Source organism: Scomber japonicus, chromosome 4 (genome assembly GCF_027409825.1).
Source record: "Scomber japonicus isolate fScoJap1 chromosome 4, fScoJap1.pri, whole genome shotgun sequence".
In the NCBI taxonomy this organism is placed as follows: Eukaryota; Metazoa; Chordata; class Actinopteri; order Scombriformes; family Scombridae; genus Scomber; species Scomber japonicus.
Genome location: NC_070581.1, coordinates 10,993,253 through 11,008,433, shown reverse-complemented (window position 1 = coordinate 11,008,433; position 15,181 = coordinate 10,993,253). Strand labels below are relative to the sequence as shown.

The 15,181-nt window shown below is 39.1% G+C and overlaps 1 protein-coding gene across 1 annotated transcript in view; it reads left to right on the top strand.

Annotated features, from left to right (window-relative positions):
- Positions 1-14,491, top strand: part of nphp4 (nephronophthisis 4) — a 161,089-nt gene extending 146,598 nt beyond the window's left edge. Inside the window, exons 23-29 of the mRNA XM_053317118.1 lie at positions 2,846-3,002; positions 3,604-3,680; positions 3,978-4,063; positions 5,716-5,887; positions 7,739-7,918; positions 9,705-9,848; positions 14,351-14,491. Of these exons, the coding sequence (XP_053173093.1) occupies positions 2,846-3,002; positions 3,604-3,680; positions 3,978-4,063; positions 5,716-5,887; positions 7,739-7,918; positions 9,705-9,848; positions 14,351-14,491 (957 nt within the window). The remainder of the gene's footprint in view (positions 1-2,845; positions 3,003-3,603; positions 3,681-3,977; positions 4,064-5,715; positions 5,888-7,738; positions 7,919-9,704; positions 9,849-14,350) is intronic.
- The last annotated feature ends 690 nt before the right edge of the window (positions 14,492-15,181 follow it).

Here is a 15,181-nt window from a genome sequence, read left to right as displayed (position 1 = left end):
TAACTGAGCTTCTCACCCTATCTCTAAGGGAGAGCCCAGCCACCCTACGGAGGAAGCTCATTTCGGCCGCTTGTACCCGCGATCTTGTTCTTTCGGTCACTACCCAAAGCTCATGACCATAGGTGAGGGTAGGAACGACGATCGACTGGTAAATCGAGAGCTTCGCCTTTCGGCTCAGCTCTCTTTTCACCACAACGGATCTGTGCAGAGTCCGCATTACTGCAGACGTCGCACCGATCAGCCTGTCGATCTCCCGTTCCATCCTTCCCTCACTCGTGAATAAGACCCCGAGGTACTTGAACTCCTCCACTTGAGGCAGAATCTCATCCCCGACCCGAAGAGTGCACTCCACCCTTTTCCGGTTGAGGACCATGGCCTCGGATTTGGAGGTGCAGATTCTCATCCCGGGCCGCTTCACACTCGGCTGCGAACCGATCCAGTGAGAGTTGGAGGTCACGGTCTGATGAAGCCAACAGGATCACATCATCTGCAAAAAGCAGTGACCCAATCCTGAGGTCACCAAACCGAAGACTGAAGGCACTAGAAGTAAATATCAATTTCTATCAGGGGTCAGAAGCTAATGGTTGAGAATCACTGATTTAGATGATCTGACAGAAGTGTTTATTTATACGCTGTCTCATCAGCTGACTGTCCATGTTTTTGCTGCATCCAACCTTGTTGTAGTGATCTCACTGTGCTCCCACTTCTTAGCAATTACCTTGTCGAGTACAATGTTATCACAATGGAAAAGAAATGGTGGACAAATTACGAAGATAAGACCCAAGTTACAAAGCAAGTTTATTTATTTAACACATTTCTGCAACAAGGCAATTCAAGGTGCGTCACATAATAAATTAAAAGCATGAGAGAAAGTGCAAAAGGAACACCCAATAAAAGGACACTTAGATACAATTAAAAACAGTAATTAAAATAGATAAGAGAATAGAAAACAAAAACATGCTAAAATAGAATAAGACAGATAAAATCCAAGAATAAAAGTTACAGCGCAGTGTAAGAAATGAATAATTCTTTGATTTAATCAAAGGCAGCAGCAAGAAGAAAAACACAGTCTTGATTTAAAAGAGACCAGAGTTGCAGCAGACTTACAGTTTTCTGGGAGTTTGTTCCAGATATGTGGTGTATGAAATCTGAACGCTGCTTCTCCATGTTTAGTTTTGACTCTGAGGACAGAAAGCAGATCTGTCACAGACAACCTGAGAGGTATAGATGGTTTATAACAAAGCAGAACATCAGAAATGTATTTTGTCCCTAAACCATTCAATGCTTTATAAACCAACAGCAGTATTTTAGAATCAATTATTAACACTAACAGGAAGCTAGTTTGAAGTTCTGAGAACTGGAGTGATATGATCTACTTTCTTGGTCTTAATGAGGACTCGAGTAACAGCATTCTGAAGCCTTTCAGTTGCGGCTGTCTCGATTTTTTTTAAACAGACCTGTAAAGATAACCCTACCACAGTGGTCAAGTCAAGATAAGACATTAGTCCTTTAATCCTTGATCTATTCTTTGTACTTTGTAATTGTCTTAATGTGGCTGTCAAAATTCAAGTCTGAGTCGATAAGTACACCAACATTTCTGGCTTAGTTTGTGGTTGTGTTCTTGCATGGTTCCAGAAACAATTACTTCAGTTTTATGTTTGTTTAATTGAATAAAATGCTGGCACATCCAATCATTGATTTGTTCAATCCACTTACTCAGTGCTTCTATAGAACCATAATCCCCTGGTGTTATGGTTATGTAAATGTGTGTGTCGTCTGCATAATTATGTTTTTTTGTTTTGTTTTCCATAATCTGACCTAGTGGAGGCATGTTGAACAGAAGAGGTCCCAGAATGGTGTCTTGTGGAACTCTGCATGTCATTTTTGTTCACTCAGATGTGTATTTACCTGTTGACACAAAGTAGTGCCTGTCTTTATGTAGGATTCAAACCAATTACTACTGTACTGTGCCAGAAAGCCACACCCCCAGTGTTCTAGTTGGTCTAGTAATGTGTTGTAGTCCATGTCAAATACAGCACTAAGATTCTTTAACACAAAGACTGAAATTCTGTATGTTAAGGTGGATGTCATTGAAGACCTTAATAAGAGTAGTGTCAGTGATGTGGTGTGGTGAGGTTGGAATCCTAATTGGGAAACACTGGAACTGTTTAGTGCACTTTTTTTCAATGATTTTACTTAAAAACAGGAGTTTGATATGGGCCTATAATTGTTCATTAGTGAAGTGTCTACTGTAGGTTATTTTTTTAATTTTTTTTAAGAGAGGCTTGATGGTTGCAGTTTTCAGGGCCCATGGGAAGACACCAGAGAGAAGAGATGTGTTTACAATTTGTAGGAGATCTGAAGCCATGCAATTTGAAACATTTTTGGAAAAGCCTTCTGGCAGAATATCAAGGCAGCAGGGGGAGGATTTCAGATGCTGAATAATGTCCTCCAGGTTTTTATGGTTCATCGAGTGAAAATGTGTCATACTACTGGAATTGTTTTTAAGTGGATATGGGGACAACGTATGCCCTGCACCTGTCTAAGTTTCTGAATTTTGTCAGTGAAAAAGGAGGTAAATTGATTGCAGACGCTAGTGGACAGAAAGAAGTTCAGAGGCTACTGACAAAATAGATTTTCGACAGTAGCAAACAAGGCATGTGTAATATTATTGTATTAAACTGTCATTGTCCTTTAAGACGCATTTAATCCAGCTACGGCTTTCACTGAGGAGTTTTACTGTCCTATGATGATGTAAATGCTGTTTCATTGTGCTGGATTTCTAACATCATGCAGCGGACTGTCATGCTGCTGATACTGCAGACCTTTCACCTTCTCTCCACAGGTTACGTTCAAAACAGACGATGGCAAGCCAGTGGCCATCTGCCAGGTCAATGTGGAGCCGACACCCCACGTTGTTGACCAGACTTTCAGACTGTACCACCCTGAGCTGTGTTTCCTCAAAAAGGCCATCCGCCTGCCGCCATGGCACGACCCCACAGGTAGTGCAGGTTGCTCCTGTTTTTAGCCATTACTCCTCAACCCACAGCTCCCATCCATGCTACCCTGTCTGTATTGAGATTAGATAGTTTCATATGGCATACAATGCATTTTATTAAATTGCATATTATTGCATTTTTAGTATTGGTTTCATGCTTAGAGGATACATTTTCAGCAGGTACAATGTGCACATTCACACATACACAAATACAATATTTATACAATGCAGGCAGACAGATGAGAATAAATTATGTATTCTACCTCCCTTTTTATTGTGTTTTTACTAAAATGTCAACAAAAACAAGTTCATATTATGCATTTTCAAAAAAGGGCAATAACAACAGAGAGGCAGGAAATGAAAAGCACGTTAAAAAAAATGGAATAGAGAAAATGAAGAAAATAGATGAACATGTACATTTATGTGTATATATATGCATGTACTGTACTGTATGTATGAAATATATCATATAAGACTTGGTGGTGTTAAATGATTCCAGTCATTTAAAAAAAAACTGTTTAAATACACTGTGTAACTCGAGTCCTTTGATCCTCCTGTGCATAAATCCCTCTTTTAATTTTTTTTTTTGTTAATTGCTTAACCAGTTGGAGACCCAGACACCAGGACTCACATATCCGTACGCTGCAGTGACCCTAACATTGTCTGCCAGACAAGGATGCTGGTGAGATAATGACATTATTTTTTATAGTGTATGTTTCATCCCACAATAATATTAGCAGGGGATTAATTACTAAACTGATAGCTCTAAGACCATTTCTTGGTCAGGGGGGAAAGCACTTTATTCTGGTGCTCGTTGTCATAAATTACATGCTTTTTTGATACACAAAAGGCTTGCCCTTACACCATGCCAATCTCTTTTAAAGTGCAAATGTGGGGCTTCTTTTTTATTTCTGCCTCTTTCTTTTCTTTTACCCTTCTATTATAACATCTGTCTGCCTTCTATTCTGTTTCTGTCTAGGTGCCAGGGGAGCCTCAGGATGTGTACTTAAAAGTGCCAGGGAGTCCCAGTCCACACATTAAAATGTTCTTTGTGATGGTTTTTACGTATGTATTATTTACTGAACAGGCATACTGTACACAGTTAATGCGCTAACACACAAACACACACGGACACACACACACACACACACACACACACACACACACACACACACAGAGCTTAGCCCGAAGAAGCATTCTATTTTGGACTAATTAAATTGTTCATGCAGGCTTGAATTAATTAACTAATCAGATGGAGGTTTGGTGGTCTGACTGCCTGAAGTTACAGCACCCGTCCTCTACTCTACCAAATCTCCATCAGGATTAGGCCAATATTATGTGCAGGTTTGATTATGTGTAGGGCCACTGTTTCCCTCTTATTAAAAGTCAGGAGATCATTAGTCAACTCTCATATGATTGGCATGATGATGTTTTGACTTGTTACATATTTACTGCGGAACTTATCTGCTATTGTTGTCTAATGGAAAGTTACCCAGTGAAGTTTTCTCCACTGGGAATTAACTGTTACATTTTGTCAATTGTCTTTGTCTTGTGTACATGCAAGTATGTCCTTGTGCTGGTGCACAAAATACAAACAACACAGGAATTTGCTCATAAACATTGCTTCACGGTACTACTAGTGGTCAAAAGTGGTACCTTTACATAGTTTCTAATGAAATGTTTTGATTGTATTGTGCCCAATAGAAGAACACTCATTAGTTCCTCAGAAGTTTTTAGAAAATAACTTTATTTATTTGGAAGACTGGTAAATAACATTGTAATGTAAATATGACTTATAACATATCTTTAAAAATGATTCTACTGGAATCAACAACTGTTACTTCATGTCTTTACTACTAATTTCTTAAAGAAAAAACAAGTAACTGAAATGCAAAGTTTATTAAAAGGTTATTTTGAGACATGGCCAGAAGAAGCTGGCTTACTGGGCAAAGGTTTGCTGTTATGCCCTTATTTTGTCTACACCTGCCACTCTCTGAGTATCCTTATGTATCCTGACTCCTCCAAGTTTGCATGCATGCCAAAATCAACCAGTACTTTGGTGGAAAATACCATATGGCTTAAGTTTTTTGTGTTAATTACCTCATGGTCTTTTTTTCAGATCAAGTTATTTAGGAATTGAACCATATGAGCACAGTATAAATAAAAATATATTTTTTTTACACTTTGTACTGTACACAAATGCACTGTACACAATAATGCAGGACCACTCATATGTGACTCTAAGGCCTAGGAGCTTATATAGCTGGTAATCCTCCCATGTTTAAAAGAAACCTTCTCGAAAATTATTAAGAAATTACAGCACCTGTAAAATAAACCGAACAACAGCAAACTGCCAGCTATCTTCTGAAAATATGACTTATCAGCAGGTTCAATCCAACATTAGTTATACTGTGTCTGCGTTCAAAAACACTTGAATCCTAATGTCCCCAAATGCTCCTTTAGTGCTGTTGTCACAGAGCAGAGCTGAGAAGGTGGCTACATCGCCTCCCACTCACAGCTCTCAGAGCCAGCTAGGACCACTGAGACTGAATTCCCCTTCGTCTCAGCAGTGAAGGGATGGTGATGATCATATTGCTGCTTATTAAAGTGCTAGCACACCAGTAGATCAGCCCTCCTCATCTCCAACCTCATGCTGCTCCCGCTGCGTCTCCAGGGAGCCGCAGCTTAATTGTTCCTGATAATGTTTTTCTCTGTAGTGATAAGTGGATGGCGGCGCCCTCCCAGATCTGGCAGATTTACGTGCATTTTATGGAGCGGGTGGACATCAGCTGTATAACTGGCCAGAGGAGCTGTCAATCGTTGGTGTTGAGGGGAAAGCAAGCTGTTCGCAAGGTCGAATGTTTCTCATCACACCCTCAGGAGATCAAGGTACATACCTTCAGTTAGAAAATTGTGTACATTAAATGTGTTGTTACTTTTTATACTGTTAGAATATTTTATACTGTATTTTCCTTGTAAGTTCAAAGCAACCTCACATTCACTCCAGTCTGGGAAACCCGGTACACAAGTTAGGCCAGATCCAAACTATACTGTAGTGTAATCGAGTTGGGGAGGGTACCATTGCATTACTGAGGGTCTCAGATCCATGTGCCAGTATATTTAATACCCGCGGGGATCTAAGTGGACCTGCTGTCAGCTTATGGTGCCTCATGATAATCGCAGCTGAGAATTTAGTGTTTTTTGAGGCAGATGGAGAGTGTGAACTGTGAAATGCAGGAAAAACTGACATGTGTTGCTCCTCTTTTGGACGGCAGCTGCTCGTTAATTGATGGAGCATCATGATGCTGCCAGTGTTGGCGTTCTGTATTTTTTTGGGTCAGTTTGGATCAACCACCTTCTGGATCAGGTCTACTTATCCTTGGGTCTATTCAGATCATGTGTGACTGTCCTTGAGTTCCATTTGGATCTTTTTCTAAAAAAATGTCTTCATGCATGTCAGATTGTCTAATGGCTTTGCATTGGGTTGCCCTTTAATTCTAATGATTTTTTTTTTTTAACATCATCTTTTTCACCTTCCCCTTTTTTAAATTATTGCTTTTTTGAATTGGACAAAATAGATGACACAAATCGGAAGCAACATACTGAGCGGGCAAGAAGTGGAATCAAAACAGCTCAAATTATACATCTTACATAATTAGAAGTTGAGATTTTTTCTATTTTCAAACTGCATATACAAAAATGATTTCATGCAAATTGTTCTCTTAGCAGCAGGAAACAGAACAGGAACAGCAAAACTCTCTTTTGTAATAACCTCAGGTTAAGATTCAAGTCATTATCAACACTGTGCAAATGCGGATTGACAGCATAATAAGTCTTTTCATGTCATTTCATTTCATTTTATTAGCTTCCCCTATTACTCCCTGCACTCATGTCAGATCATGTCGGGACACAATTTGACACAACCTGAAAAAATTAGTAATGGCTGTATGCTCCCTGAACCTATGAAAATATGTTCCAGGAGTGTCAGATTGCCCTCTATTTTTAATAGATTGCTTCTTATTCATAACTGGGTACAAGAGAGGGGAGAGTTTGACAATGCTCCTCACTCAGAGATGCAGTAAAAGGGCATTGCATATTACTCATATAAAAAAAAGGAAATAAAGTGATGGACTGTCACAGCCACCATGGTTGCATACAGTACGACCCAAATGTGTTTTCCCTGAAGAAATAGGGTACTGGCTGGAAAAGCGACAGATGTATTTTTAAAAGATTTCACCGTATGTATCAGCTGCCGCTTTGATCTGACTCTCGGCAGGTTAGCTCACTGTGGAATGCATCGGAGGAGTCTTATAAAACAGGATAAAGCTCACCGCCAGAGAATAGCTTTGCTTTTCTCAACAGATTGAAAAGGAGCTGCACAGTAAATCTCATTCTCACATCCTTCTGTCTCTCTGTCACTTTTCTGCCTCTACTTTCTATCATTTCATTGTCAGCCCCCTCTCTTTGCCTTTTTCACTGAACCTTATTCGCCCCTCTCTCACCCACTCTCTCCTGTAATCTGTCTACTTCCTCTGTTTTCCTCTGTTATCCACCGTTTCCCATTAATTCTGTCTTTTTTCTATGCCTTCCTCACCTCTTCAAACATGTCTCTGCTCTTCTTTCCCATATCACTCTCTCTTTTTATTAATTCTCTACATTCTCATAAGCCACCCAATCAGCCACAGCCTCACACCCTGCTGCTAAACTCAATCAAACCATTCTCACATGTCTTCTCTGTAGGTGGACCCCGAGGGTGTGTTTGTTTTGCCTCCTGCAGCGGTGCAGGAGCTCCAGCTGAAGGTGCAGCCATGGCGGGCAGGCAGCCGCTTCCTGTATGTGAACGCGGTGGACGTTGAGCACCGGCGGCTTGTCACCGCCTGGCTGCTTTGTCTCAGTGTTCACCGGCCTGTGCTGTCCAAGGTAGGAATAGTTTTCTTCTGGCTTTACTACTTAAAGCGCCTCCAGGCATGTATTAAAAAATATAAAAAACACTCACTTGGTGTGTGTCTGATCCAAGTTCACTCTCAGTTTATGTGCACTGGACTCAAGTTTCCAAACTAATCGTGATCCACAAATCATGCTTGCTTGCTTCCTTAAAACAAGATTTTCAGTGAGCACAGAACAACTTTCAGCAGATGAACAGTCCTCTAGTGTCAGACTCTACACATACATCACTCTGCACAGAGAAGTTCAAACATCCAACAAGAAGAAAAAACACGTTTGTGAGTGGAGAGTAGAGTGGATCTGTGTGTTTTTATTATGTCTTCATCTTTGGTGTAAGCACTCGCACTGCCGCTCTCTCAGAACAAACAAACAGTGCAGCCAGGGTTATTCAAGGCCTTGGTAACTGTAGGTGGCACTCATTTTCTTTGTCTTCGTCCTTGTTGAATTTTTGAGAAACATCATTGTTCCAGCAGAGCGGATGACTGTGTACAGGCGGTTTCAGGCGTCTGCTTGAAGAGCGAACGGAGAAGCAATGCATTGTCAAAGTCAGAACTGCTCATCACAGCCTCATTCATCTGCTCCACAAATGACTTCCTTTACATTTAAGCTAGCATCCCTATTGTTAGTAGACAGCCTCTTCACAGATTTTGCACAGCTGCAAGTTACCGTTATTTTGTAATTTCATATTCATGTAAATGTCCTCACAAAAATACCATAGAATGTGCTAGAAGCTTGGTGAAGTTGCGCAGCTGGTTAGCTACTGTGGCTGGCAAGCTAACCAGTAACATGCTAGTTAGCTGCTAACATGTCTCTGCTAGCCATAAGTTTGTGATAACCTACTGCCTCCTTTGTGGAGCAGTTTTTACTCTGACAGAGGAAGAATATTTAAAATTGGACTGTGTATCTGGGTTAATATGCTTCTTCCATTTTGGATTCTCTGGCTCTCTGCTCCCTCAAAGGTTAACACTGTCAAAACACTTTGCAATTGGTCAGCGGTTGAAATTGAGATTGAATTTACCAAAGTAGACCTTTTTTTTGTTAAAATGTAATTATTTTTGTTTTCACACAAACACAGCAGTAGTGAATATGATCATATAGATTGATATAGAGTTCTTATAGGGTTTTGCTGGCAGAGTATGATTTTATCTCACTTGATCATCAGTTGGTAATTGCTAGTAAGATTCCAAATTCATGTCCTATTACATCACTTCCTCCCACTTTGTTTCTCACAGAAACAGTGATGTGATGAACAGCTCCCTCATATTTAAAAAGCTCCTCAACTCTCATAGTCACATTCAGTGCTTATTGGACAATCCTGGTAGTTTTCTGGGGCAGCTGTGCAACCCCAACCCCTTTATGGCTACTCTCAAGACAGAGCTAAGGACAGCTGATCCCAGGCCAGCGCTCAAACCGATCCACTGTGTAGCTGAATGCTGTCTGCCTTTTCTTACCAAATGTCTAATTACCTGACTGTGTGCTCAACTGTCCAACTATCGAAGGTTATGTTCTCATTGCATGTAAGTGTCAAAATTCAGTTTTATATTGATTGCAATCACCCTAATCTACAGATATGAGCCCAATCTCATTCGTTTTGCTATGTGGATCATTTAAGCTTGAGGAATGTACCCTATGTGTAAAATGTGGGCTCAAACATGTATGAATAAACAGTCTTTAAAACAAACCCACTTTGGAACAAGGCATATTTAAACTTGCTGTATGTGTGTGTGTGTGTGTGTGTGTGTGTGTGTGTGTGTGTGTACAGGCATTTGAAGTGAGCGTCCCGGTCGGTGGTGGTCGTGGCAGCTCCAGGAAAATCACCTACACCAACCCTTACACCAGCAGCCGCAAATTCCTGCTTCGCTCCGACCATCCAGATCTGCTCCAGTTCAAAGAGGACAAATTCCAGGTGAGATAAGACAGGAAGTCATCTTACTCTCATTAAGAGTAAAATCAATACTTTTGATTAACACCTAGACAAAGAAAGGTTTGTCCTCCTTGACAAAAGCTTGCATTTGTTATTGAAGGAAATCAAGATTCGGATCAGTGCAGCTGGTTTCATTGAATTAGGCTTCCCTGTGTTGTTAGCACCCTGTAACTAATTCAACTAATTCAATTAGTATTTGCTCTAATGGAAAACACTACTGACTGGTTAAAGTATTTTTTATTTGCTTTTAAACAAATCCTGTTAAGAATAAACAGTGGTAATAACAGCTCATTCTTGTAATATTTTTGGTCAAATTTAAACCTACAATGTAGAACTTTTCTTTCTAAATGAACGTGTGTTACATTCAAGCCCTTGCCAAATGAGTTCACAAAATGCTGATTATACTGATGACTGCCAGGTAGATCTCTCTGTATCTGTATTTGGTTTGCCATTCCAGCGCTGGCTGGATGAATGCAGACTTCTGGTTAGCTCTCTGCTAACTTGAAGGGGGAAAGCTACTAACATGCTGTAAATGTTTTAACAAAAAAAAAACATTACAAGCAGCTTGTCCTACTTTCTTCTTCTACAGCAGCCTTCCTTTGTGCTGTAGATCAATCCAGAGTGTCCATTACATTATCAGAGAGCAATAGCAACTCCCACATGGACCATAGTCACTCTGCAGACCTTGCTGAGAGCTTAATAATTATTGAGTAAAACACTGAATTTGGGAAAATTGACCTGCTGGTGGCACTAGATGAGAAGTCACCAAATTCATTAGAATTTATTGACAGGGCACCATGGATATCTGTGCTAAATTTGATGGCAATTTTATAGTTGCTGAAATACTAAAAACATCATTAGGAAGCATCCTCAGTGGGACCATGAATGCCTGTAAAAGAATGTAATTGCTATCCATTCAATAGTTGTTTCAGTCTGGACCAAAGTGGTGGACTGACACTGTTATCCATAGAGCCATGCTGCTAGCATTGATAGCAATGTCGATTTAAGTGTTGTTGGAAATGTGGCTGCTGAAGAGCCAAATGCTTGAAGATGAAACAATTTCAGGGAACATTTAAACCGCATTCAGTGGACAGTGGAGATGTGGACATGACGAGATAAATATTTAGTGGCATAATTTAAACAGTGTCATCAGTTTTGGTGCAACCTGCAGCTAAAATCAAGAATAGGCTGCTACAGTATGCTGTGACATGTGGGAATGTTGGGTCTCTTTAAAATTAAAACCTGAAGAGTTTGGTTTATAACCTGCTCTATGTGTAAAGTGCCTTGAGATTACTTTGTTGTGATTTGGCGCTATACAAATAATGATTGATTGATTGATTGACATCATTGATTATGAATTACATCCTGACTAACACTTACTCAGTCAAAATAAGAATGTATCTGACTCCACAAAGAAACCTTTAGCATTAACTGTAAATAGTTATGAAATGATTTATTTAACTTACATGTGATCTTGACAGATACAACATCTGGGATTTCTGGCCTCTTAATTCCTCAGCTGTTAGACAAATAAATGATTTCCTTTTTGACTTGCAGAAGGAAAGAAAAAACTAGGAGAAAAATAACAAACTAATCACTGTTGTTGTTTTATTGTTATGCTGCAATCAGCCGCAGTGTAGGTCCTAGCTGATTCATAAACAGAAAGTGCTGGAGTCACTGCCATCACCGCCTTTAATTTGCTGAGGTGTGATAAAATGTCAAAAACAAATGGAAAAACCTGCATCCTAAATGAACAAATAAATGAATGAGATGCAACGGGAGTCTGTTTCCACATAAACTATTAACGAGTCTCCCTGCTCCTGTCCAGACAACACTGCATCAATTAGACAGAAGGAGGGAGGCAGTGTGAAAAACAGCCTGTTGTTTTTTTACCATCTTGTCAGTAAGGCTCCAGGTGTCTTATAAAGAATTTACCGTGGCCGTAGCATTAAGCAAATGTGGAGTCACTTTCCTCCTTTTTGACGTAACTACCTGGCCATGATAAAACCAGCTGTCAGTAGGGGAAGCAAAGCAGAGATCAATACTGCTATGCTTTTGGGGAAGATTACAGCATAAATCCCTCAAATTGACCCATATATCTGTTGTTGGCTATTACAGGAAAACAAAATGAGACAGTTGTGGTCTGATTGAAATACTGGGACAACAAAACCAAACCAACAAAAAGACCAAATAAAGACATTTTGCACACTGAGAGCCCTGGATAGAAAAGCCTTAAAACATTGAGCATTGTCTGCCTTTAATTACAGTAAACAATAATCAAATTGTACTGCAGATGGAGAAGAAAAAAAACAGAGTGTGATGTCAGGAGGTTGAATCAATTAAGAAAGTGAGTCATGTAGTTTTTCTTCAAGTATAATTTCATATTTTTTCCTTCAGACAAGCCTCAGGATTAGGCAGTGGAAACCCACAGTGAGGAAACACACTGACTGTTATATGCAGGACATTTATTACAGTGAGGTAAAAAAACAAAAAATCTAATGAGAAAAGTGGATTTCAGTATTTTGATGTTGTAGAGCCGTACAGTGTTATAGCCAGTAGCCAGGGTTTAGAGGCTTACTTTAGAAATGTTAAAGGTTACAGATTACTACTTACCTTATTCATAATGTAATATGTATTACGTAATCTAACTATTTCAATTACTTAATCAAAGTCATGTAACGTATTACATTACATTACATTACGAATGTTTACAGCTGTTAGGGTAAGTGTATCCTTTAAGCACCAAAATCTAAGTTCAGGTCTTTTTTCAGGGATACATGATGTACTGTATAAGGGAGATCATTTCTTAAAAAGCAATATTTATCTCTCATTTGAAAATGTATTCATTAGTTCATGAAGGTTTTGGAAGTTAAAATAAATTTTTTTTATGAAAAGTCAAAAGTCTGGCATGAGTTTAAATGATAGGCTACTGTGACACCATTTAAGCCTGCTGTATATGTGTCTTCCAAATAAGCCCATGTCATTATTTATTTACTAAATATAAAAAATATTGATTTCAAAGAATTAAAAACAGCAATATATATATTCAGTAACTCAGTAATTCAGTAAGTAAAAAATGAGGAAAAATTCCTTCTGAGCAAAATCTTAAAGGTCTGACTTCAGATGTAACCTCCTTTATAATCATTAACATTTTCATAAGTAGCTGTAATTTAATTACACATTTTTTCTCAGAAACTGTAATGGATTACAGTTTCATTTATTTTGTAATTCAATTACATAATGCAGTTACATGTAACTAGTTACTCTCCACCACTGCCAGCAGCAGTGGTAGCAGGCTCACCACCTAAAGTTGAAACATCTTTGACAGTAAATCTGTTGGTTTACTGTTTTAGAAAGTACGACCAGGCTGCACTAAAGTCACAGAAAGAAATACAGTTTGAGAGGAAACCCAGGCTGATCAGTTGCTGTATAAGACTGAAATAGGAAAATTGGTTGTACGAGCCCACATTTGTCAAAACTAATGAGACTAGGAAGGGGGTCCAATTCAGGAGTTTTACTTAAAACAATTGTAATTTATTCAAATACAGGTTAACACCAATCAGCAGTATGTTGTTTAGAAAAAGTTGATGCAGGATGGATGTCGGCAGGCAGAAGAGAGAGACTGAGCACATGATGTAATAAATAATATCTTGCTTTTGAAGAAAAACACCAAAGCTCTCTGACATCATAATCTTTATTTCATGTGTGATTTTTAGTTTGATGTAGCATTCGTTCCAGGATTTAAAAAAGGAAGTCTTTGGCTAATGCTTTCAGTTTTTAAATCAATGTTATGGCAGGTATTATTCCATCTGCGACTTTCTCTTTAGGTCCAAGGTACAAACCTTTTTCATCTTAGATCATTACATAAAGTACGTGGGCACCGTGAAGGCCCAAAAGTGATTTGTGGATTGAGGGATCTTGCCTTGAAAAAGGATTTGGATCTCTAGAACGCACTATGATTGGTGTCTTTGATATTGTAATGTTCTTTTCCTTTTATTCACTTAATTTCATTTTCTTTCTGTGAATGCCAAAAATAAGTTAATAAAAAATTATATTTCGGATGGGCTCAGCTAGCAAGTTCACACCACAGCTGAATAATTTTCAGTTTACAATAACACACATAGCGTCACAGCAGGAGAGTTTCAAAACTTGTTAAAAACTATTCCAGGTTCTAGCACAAGTAATTACATTTCAGAAATAAGTGGCTACAAAGGTCTTATGAGTATTTTTTTCTTGTTGTTAGAAGGTGGGCTTGCAAGGGCTTCATGGAGACTGCTGACTTATTTACTTTATAAAGCTAAACCATATTGTGCTCAAACTTGCAGGTTTGTGACATCAAATCACAGCATTAAGAACCATTGGCTACAGATATGATACCACTGGCAGTCTTCTGTAATACTGTTAGCAATACTTCTCAGAGCAAAGAGTGATGTCTCATTTTAAAGATTCATACGAGCTGTATTTGTTGTGTCCGCTGTGTTCAGATTGGAGGTGGAGAAAGTTACACCATCGGACTGCGATTCGCCCCCAGCCAGAGTCCTGGCTCAGTGGAGATCCTGGTCTACGTGAACAACCTGGAGGAGAAGACGGAGGAGACGTTCTGTGTGAAAGTCAGCTACTCATGAGTGATGTTTTGTGGCACAGCAAGTGTGAAATGAACTCACATGAGGAAAAAAAATAGCCATAGTGTTTCTACTTTGTGTATGTAATTTAAGACAGAAATAAACATTTTTTTATACCACATACTGTATATTGTTTTTTCATTCTTCTTTTGTACAAGTTTGGGTATTCTGTAGAGTATGAATAAGAAGAAGAAATAAATGAAAATGTTTGTGCTGGTTCAACTAGCTTCACTGAAATAAGGTCACATCTCGAGAATCAAACTTATTGAAAGCCAAACAAGCAGGCAGAGGAACTTTCTCTAAAAAGCTTTAAACACACCCCCGAACACAACTTTTTAGTTTGCTAAATAATACAACAAAGCAAAGCAGAACCTTAAAAAAGTACTTTTTATGCACAAAAGAGAAGATTGGGATGCAAGAAAGAAACAAACAAATCTGCAAAAGTAACTGAGAATAAACACGACTTTCTGTCTCATAATCAACAAAGCAGCCGTGTTGAGACTAAATCCCAATGGCGATCTGTCTTCTTCCGAAATGTCCGGCAAATGTCTGACAGTTCGCCCCCAACCATCTGAAAGTGGGCCGAGGGTGAAAGCAATAACGTTTTATCGAATTTAATTACCCAGTAAACCCACTTGAATGCCACTTGATGGTTGAGTTTTAATCTAGGACAAGCCAGGGGTCCGCTTTCCG